This window comes from Charadrius vociferus, unplaced genomic scaffold (genome assembly GCF_000708025.1).
Source record: "Charadrius vociferus isolate BGI_N301 unplaced genomic scaffold, ASM70802v2 scaffold619, whole genome shotgun sequence".
NCBI lineage: Eukaryota > Metazoa > Chordata > Aves > Charadriiformes > Charadriidae > Charadrius > Charadrius vociferus.
This window is the reverse complement of record NW_009649962.1, coordinates 162533-170580: the sequence shown is the minus strand read 5'-3', so window position 1 is coordinate 170580 and position 8048 is coordinate 162533. Positions and strand designations below refer to the sequence as shown.

The following is an 8048-nucleotide window of genomic DNA, read 5'->3' as shown; positions in this document are numbered from 1 at the left end:
CTGCAGGTTGTCAGCTGCAGGGAGCAGACGCTCCCCTTGAGAAAGCCAGCAAGCCCTGGGACGTGTCCCTTTTGGCCCCCACTGGTATTTGAACAGGGACATCTATTAGCTGACAAACACCTTTCTGCAAAAGAGAAGCTGGAAGTGCTAATCGAGGCACCACGTAGGAAGCGGTCATGTAGGATTGCAACAAAAGAGGAAGGGCAACTACTAGTTTGGTGTGCGTAAAAGCTCGTTTAAATTAGAGCTGGCTTTTGCCGAAATAATTTAATTTCATCTAATTAACAGTAACAACGAAAGCCCAGTTCTTATTTCACCCTATGTTAAACCATCCGAAAAAGCTGCCCTTCTCCACTTGGTGAAGTTCTGTGCTTCCATCCTGCCTCGGTGCCTAATACCGATGGGATTATCTGCCCTTCAGTCCATCCTATTTTATTTAATCCGCAGCAGCTATTGCAGGTGGGCTCGGACGTGGGATACCCTCACTCCGGAATTGCTTGCCTGTTTGTGGTTTGCCTGAATCCAATTGTGAAACCTGCCCCTAACATCCTCCTTGGCTCTGCCTCGGGGGTGGCACGGCACCGCCAAGCCCAGCGTGTCACCTCCGGAGCGGTGGCAGCTCAGCCCTTAGCACAGGGCTTGGGTTTGAGGAGCGTTTACTTGCCAGGTGGCTCCTCGCAGGCTTGCCACTCGCGTGCTTTGCCACTTCTAGAAGCGGCCAAGGTCCCCCACGGGCCAGCTTTTAGCACCGGCACAAGCCGCGAGACGGTCCCTGGCCAGGGATGTTCCTGTGAAACGGAAAAAGGCAGATTTGAGTTGCAGCCCGGAGAGGTGAGCCGGCTCCTGGCGGGGCTGAACGCTGGACCTGACTTGCAAAACGCATCTGTGCCGCTGTCAGCCGATATCCAGCCCCAAACCTGCTCCCCGGCACGGCATCGCAAGGGGCTGCCCGGGCCAGGCAGGAGGGCTGGGGGCTCCGCTCCGGCTCCTGGGGGGTGCAGTGGGAGGCGTTCCCGGCCAGCCCCATCCCAGGAGGCCCCCGGGAGAGCCGTGTGCCGCACAGCTGCACACTGATGCTCTCCTTGCCTTTCGCTCTCGCAGAACAAAGTCAATTTTGTAGATGACAGTTTCCACCCTGGGCCCAAGTCGGTGGGATTCCCGGAAGGCGACAGCGTGCAGCAGAGGGTGAAACAGTGGCTGCGACCCCACGAAATCAACTGTAGCATCTTCAAGGACCGATCGGTGAAGTGGTCGGTGTTTCGGACACCCAGGCCCTCGGATATCCTGCAGGGACTGCTGGGAAACTGCTGGTAAGGGGGAACGAGCCAGGCTGACACCCTCCTACCCCTTCTTCCTCTTCTCCTGCTTCATCCAGCTCTGGATCAGACCCCTCAGCCCTACTCAAACCCCATCCTCTGCCTCACCCCTTCCCGCGCGGCTGCGGACTGCAGTCCCTGCGCTGCACGGCCGGGCAGTCCTGCCTGCCCGGGCATCGCTGAGACCATCCTGCATCCCGTCCCGTCCCTCCGGCAGGTTCCTGAGCGCCCTGGCCGTGCTGGCCGAGCGGCCGGAGCTGGTGGAGAAGGTGATGATCACGAGGACGCTGTGCCCCGAGGGCGCCTACCAGGTGCGGCTGTGTAAGGACGGCACGTGGACCACGGTGCTGGTGGATGACATGCTGCCGTGCGGTGAGTGGGGATACCTCCTCTTCTCGCAGGTCAGCGGTGCTGGTGGGGGGAGAGGGGTGCGGGGAGAGGGTGGGCAGTGCTCCAGGGGCAGGGGGAGGCTCATCCCCGGCTCTCCCAGCAGAGGGGACTGATGGAGGCGGTGGGAAGACGCACTGCTGTGGTTCGCAGCTCAGGACCCTGCTTTTTGCTGCACTTTCAGGACGGCTGAGCCCTTTGAGGCCAAATCTATTTAGGCATTTACCAGGCTGCGACGGAGAAATTTTATTTGCAGTTGTTTTTCCTCTCACCCCTCCCCGCACCGCAGCCAGTTCCGTTGCCGGAGAAGCCATCCTTATTCTTCACAGCAAAAGGAAAAGATTTTAACCCGTGTGTTTTGCCCTGCGAGGGGCTGAGGGAAAGCTGCTGCTTTCCTCTGCGGGGAGGTCTGGCAGCTTGGCTCTGCCAGGGAGGGACTGTGGAGAAGGAGGGGACCGCGCCACAAATCAGCCTGTTTCGAGCCAGTGCCCGGTTGCTCTGAGCACACTCGGGTGGCATCTGTTAGGATTAACGAAGCTCCCTCGGCCGCTTCGGGACGTCACTGCGCGTTATGCCCTGCCCTGGGGCGCTTGCTGGGATCGTGGCCATGAAGGAGACTGAGAACGTCTTTATTGAAACTCGGGCGGCAAAATCTGCCAAACAAAACAAAGTGCTACTGTCAGGAGGAGACAGGGACCCGGGACTGTTGCGTTGGATTTTGTTCTACAAATCCCAATCCTCTGTTTTAAAGCACTCGCGGCCCCAAACCGCATCGTGCGTAGATGAAGAGGATCCAGTCAGACACATCATTTTCAGCATAAGATTTGCCCGCCTGGTTTTTTTTTTGTGCTTTTCCATCCATCTTTCCTCTCTTAAAATTTCAAGTCTGCTTTTTTTGTGGGGGGGAGATTGAAGTTTTTCACGTGGGCTGGGCTTGCCTTGCCTTTGTTTCCAGGGGCATCTGAATCGTGCTGAGAATTTTCTGCTGAGTGTTTAGCTGCGTGAGCCGAATGTGGGGACTAAAAATGGAAAAACAGAGTTTTTAAAAAGAAAGGAAAACCAGGCTCTTACCGGCGCTCGCTGGCTGCGGCTCAGGCAGAAATAAACAACGTGGATTGTGTTGAGTGAGGGACTCAAAAACCAGTGAAAAGCGGTTGTAAGCTTTCTTTATCCTTCGGGAAGAAATCTTCGCTGCCCTCCTTTCCTCTCCCAGCTCTTGGCTGCCACCTGTGAGTCGCGCACAGTCACGGTGTACCAGTGCTTTTCCCCTGCACCAGTGCTTTTCCTCCAAGCACCGGGCACTAAGCCCGATTTACTGGGGACCCAGAGGCCAGCAAATGTCACCTTACTTTCTGTCCTCGCACGCCCTCCTCCTGGTGTCCTCGCTGCAGGCAGGGGCACGAGCGGAGGTGTCAATGCCCAGGAGCGAAGCGCGGCTGGTGACTGCGCCCTGCGGCACGCCGAGGAGCCGTAGCGGTGAAGGCTGTGCCCTGAGCCCGTATCGCCGTGGCCGACGGAGGCTTCGCCAACCGCCGGGTGCGTTAATGCAGCTTCGGCATTTCTCTCTGAAGCCGCAACTGGCCTCGCGATGCCGAGAGCGACAACCTGGCACCCGAGTGAAACGACTCCAGGGGGAGAGCTTTCCCTGCCCTGCAAAACTTGGCCTCTTATAATTACATCTCGCCACTGTCCCTGTGCTGGAGCAGAGGACTTTGCACATCTCCCTGGCAGGTTTTGGAGTTTTTCCTCGAAACGGCGTCTCTGTTCCATGGGTGAAATCTAATCGGTCCCACAGCTGTGCGGGCTTTAGGCAGCCTCCTCTGCCGAAGGTGTGTTGGTTTTGGTTTGCAATGGTGTGCTAGTGAAAGGCAGCTGTTCCAGCTGTGCTCGATACCCTCTTCCATTATTAAACCTTTTTAAATCCAGGTTGAAGCAGAAGGAAAGGACTGTTAGCTTGCAAAGTGGACACCTGGGCACCCCAGGGCACCCCGGGGTGCAGCTCTGTCGGCACCCGACCCTCTTGGGTGTTCACTCCAGGACGTTTTCCCAAGGAAAATTAAACTGTGCAAACAAAACGCCGAGTGGGCGGCAAACGGGATCACCCTTGGCCTCATGCGGACAAGCTCCTGGTGGCTTGGCCTTGCCGCTTCTGCCTCTCCGTCTCCGCTGGCAGCAGGGCTGGGGGAGCGGGGCTTTGCCTTGCCCGCGCACGTTGCCTTTGCTTTCTCATCTCCTGCCCGGGGCGGCTCGTAACGTGTTTCTCCCTCTTTCCGCAGGCCCAGAGGAAGCAGCTGTGGGTCGCCCTCATTGAGAAGGCGCTGGCCAAGCTTCATGGTTCGTACTTTGCCCTCCAGGCGGGGCGTGCTATCGAAGGCCTGGCTACACTAACGGGTGCCCCCTGCGAGAGCCTGATGCTGCAGGTCAGCTCCACTAACCCTCGCGAGGAGCCCATTGACACTGACCTCATCTGGGCCAAAATGCTGAGTTCTAAGGAGGCTGGGTAAGACGAGGCAGGAGGGCGCCGTGGCAGGAGCATGGACGCTCGGAGAAGGGGAGGGACGGGGACAAAGGGGGCCACTCTCGTTTGTAGAGGCTGAAAGGAACGGGGTTAGTGCAGTACCAAAGGTGGAGATCCCCACCCTTGGCATTCATGCGGAGCGTTGCCCCTCTAAGCTCTAAGAAATTTTCTCCTGTGCCTAATTTTCATATAGAATTAAAAATCCTGGGTGAACTTCCCCGTGCACGTTTACTGCTGTCCGCGGGAGTTTTGAAGTGGTTGGCATCCAGCCCGCTTGCTTTGCTTTGGGGTTTTTTTGTGGTGTTAAGTGCTTGACCCTGCACGTATCGCCCACATACACATGACGTCTTCGCTGGCCGTGCCTGAGCATGACTATAGGCAGTCTATAGAAGACAGAGCAAAAGCAAACTCCTCTTGGTCATCACTAGGAGGAGCAGGAGGGCAGTTAGGTTCCCGGGCTCTGCGCAGTGGAAAGCAGAGTGATTTTTTGATGGCTGAAGGCAGGGTTGAGCCTGCCAGCCTGTGATTCGGGGCCACGTGGGAGGCTGATAGCTCCCAGCACATGGTCTCCTCTCCCCAAACCTGGCCGGTGGAGACCTCCCGCCCCAAATAGCCTGTCCTCGCCCCTGCAGAGTGGGCCGGCTGCCAGCGAAGTGGCTTTCCACGTGGCTTAGCCCTGTTAGCCACCAGAGATGGGCAGGACGGCCAGGCCTGGCAAAAAACGGGTGAGGTTTGGGCAAAGCTCCGCTGTGCGTGGACAGAGCTTTCAGCCCTGCGGGTGAAGAAGCTCACCACCGAGCCTGGGCTGGAGGGAGCACGCGAGTCCGCGGAGGGAGCTCACTGCTGCCCAGGCAAAGCGCCGCCTGGTGGGGCCACGGCACTGCTCCGGGGAGGTTTACGGTGTGATTGCAGAGAGGGAATATCCAGGAATGTCCTGGGAGGGGAGTCCATCCCGTGCCTCGAGCGGTAGGGATGAGTTTCCCCACCATATAGGATCTGGCAGGACACCGAGGGTTTTGCTGTCCCCCATGCAGGTTCCTCATGGGAGCGTCCTGTGGAGGAGGCAACATGAAAGTGGACGATGTGGCCTACGAGAGTATGGGTCTGCGTCCACGGCACGCCTACTCCATCCTGGACGTGCGGGATGTCCAAGGCTTCAGGTGAGTTTGGGGTGGAGGCTGGCGTGGTACAGCAGATGTTCCTGCCAACCCTGGGGACAGATTATTGACTGCATGCTGGACAGGATCTCGGGGACTCTTTGGTGTCCCATCCTCGTGGCCAGCAAGGGCTGCGTCTCCATCCCAGGATGGGATGGAGAACACATAGATGCTGTTGTCATATCAGCCATCCTTGCGGGGCGCTGGCTCCATGTCCAGGGCTGCTCCACTCCAGGATGTGCTGTGGTGCAGAATGGTTCACCTCATCTTCTCGCGAGATGCAGAGGATTGAGTTGAGCTCTTTCAACTCAGTGAGGCGATTAGGGCATCCTCCTCACCTTTGGAGGGTGGGGGGATAGAAAAGCCGCCCCCGACAGCCTGGGGTGCTCTATGAAGCTCCAATTTCATCCACGCCACTCCTGGGCTTGGGCGGCTCCAGGGACACGCTCGGCAGCTCCTTCCCCGGGGAGCTCCTTCCCCGCAGCTCCCGGCTGGAGGCCCTTTGGGCAGGGAAGGGCAGAGGGAGCTGCAGCAGGTCCAGAGCTGCAGGAGGTGGGCAGCTGGGGCTGCGGTGGGGGGTGGCAAATTAGGTCTGGGATGCTGTGAGGGCTTTGAAAGGCAGGGGCAGAAGTGGTGTGGCCCCCTCTGTGGGGGGTTGGCTGGGGCCGCAGAGCCAGGAGAGTATCTCAGAGGTAGTCTTCCTTGTGCTCTCCTTCCTTCTGGACCTCTGACGTTGTTTTTCCCCCTTCCCCCAGGTTACTGCGGCTCCGAAACCCTTGGGGCCGCTTCTCCTGGAACGGCAGCTGGTCGGATGAGTGGCCGCACTGGCCGGCTCCCTTGCGTCACGACCTGATGCCCCACGGCAGCAGCGAGGGCGTCTTCTGGATGGAGTACAGCGATTTCATTAAGTACGGTAGCGCCCAGGAGGCAGAGGCTGTGGGGCGGGAAGCCAGGCAGGGGACATGGGGGACATGGGGGTCAGAGAATGATAGAATGGTTTGGGTTGGAAGGGACCTTAAAGATCATCTAGTTCCAGCCCCCCTGCCAGGTGATGGGGTTACTCAAAGCTCCATCCAACCTGGCCGGGCTCAAGATGGGACAGGCAGGGCCGGGCATCCCCGGGGGGGCGCGGGTGCCCTGCCGGTGCCCGCTGCTCCCGGCTGCGTGAGCTGCAGCGTGCTGGGGCGTGCGGGCAGAGCAGTGCACCCGCGGAGGACCCCGCCAGGGCTGAGCCTGCCTTCCCCACAGGTATTTTGACTCCGTGGATATCTGCAAGCTCCATTCGGATTGGCACGAGGTGCGCGTGCAGGGCATGTTCCCCAACAAGGCCAACGGACCGGTGACGGTGACATCGCTGACGGTGTTGGAGCGTGCTGCCCTGGAGTTCGCCCTCTTCCAGGAGGGCAGCAGGTGAGCTGGGCATCGCACGGACTGCAGGCTGTCACCCGGACCCAGGAGAAATCCCAAACACGTCGCCCTCTCACCCCGTCCCATCCCGCGGGGCGGCAGAGCTCAGGGATGCGCCCCCATTGCCATTTCTCCAGTTCTCAGGGTCTGCTCCTGCTTTAGCCGAAACCCAAACCCTGAACACGCGCTGGTTACTTGGGGCAGTGGGAGGACTCTTCCTCTGGATCTGTCATCCTGCCCGTGGTCTCCACACGCTCTGTGGGGCAGCGCTCGGGTGATGTGTGACCCTTCCCCCCTCTCCCCACGCAGGCGGTCGGACACGGTGGACAGCCACTTGCTGGACCTGTGCATCATGGTTTTCCGGGCCACCTTCACCAGCGGGAACAAGCTGAGCCTGGGCCGGCTGATGGCTCACAGCAAACGAGCTGTCAAGAAGTTCGTCAACTGCGACGTCATGCTGGAGCCGGGCGAGTACGCCGTCGTGTGCTGTGCCTTCAACCACTGGAGCACTGCCCTGGCGGGTCCCGCCACCACCCAGGGTAAGGGGCTGCCCTCCCCACGGTGGCACTGGGGGGGACCTTAGGGGTGGCAGAGGTGGCAAAGTCCTTCATCTTCACCGTGGGGACCTTGCCTGTATGTGCAGCAACCCAGTGGCACCCCGCTCCTGGGGGTTGTGAGCTCGGTGACATTCTCACCGATCCCTTCCCTTCCTCCGTGTGTCTCCGCAGCATCCAGTCCCACCAGCAGCCGCCCGGCCACCGATTATTCCAGCTATATCCTGGCCATCTACAGCTCCCGCCTGGTGATGGTGGAGCAGGTGGAGGCGCAGCCCACCACCTTGGCGGACGCCATCATCCTGCTGACCGAGAACAAAGGCGAGCGCCATGAGGTGGGTGCGAGTGGGTGGCACGGGGCAGGGGTGATGCTGCCGGGCTGGACCCTGCCTCTGCCGCCTCCTCAGTCCAGCACGAATCAGGCAGGGCTGTGCCGCCGCTGGCTGCCACCTCCTCCCCTCCTACCCCACGGACACCCACCCCCTTTGCTCCCTGGGGTCCCCCAGCAGATGGGTAGAGCTGGAAGATGCTGGTCCGTGGGCTGTGATGCGGTGGCCGGGGTGCGTGGGGTGGGCTTCGCGCCCCTCACCGTGCTGTTTGCCGCAGGGCCGCGAGGGGATGACCTGCTACTACTTGACGCACGGTTGGGCGGGACTCATCGTGGTGGTGGAGAACCGGCACCCTAAATCCTACCTACACGTCCAGTGCG

At 59.9% G+C, this 8048-nt stretch overlaps 1 protein-coding gene across 1 annotated transcript in view; it reads left to right on the top strand.

Annotated features, from left to right (window-relative positions):
- Positions 1-8048, top strand: part of CAPN15 (calpain 15) — a 56360-nt gene that overhangs the window by 4876 nt on the left and 43436 nt on the right. The window contains exons 2-10 of the mRNA XM_009891548.1: positions 1102-1310; positions 1534-1717; positions 3980-4203; positions 5256-5381; positions 6134-6286; positions 6627-6788; positions 7095-7324; positions 7514-7674; positions 7946-8043. Coding sequence (XP_009889850.1) covers positions 1102-1310; positions 1534-1717; positions 3980-4203; positions 5256-5381; positions 6134-6286; positions 6627-6788; positions 7095-7324; positions 7514-7674; positions 7946-8043 — 1547 coding nt within the window. The remainder of the gene's footprint in view (positions 1-1101; positions 1311-1533; positions 1718-3979; positions 4204-5255; positions 5382-6133; positions 6287-6626; positions 6789-7094; positions 7325-7513; positions 7675-7945; positions 8044-8048) is intronic.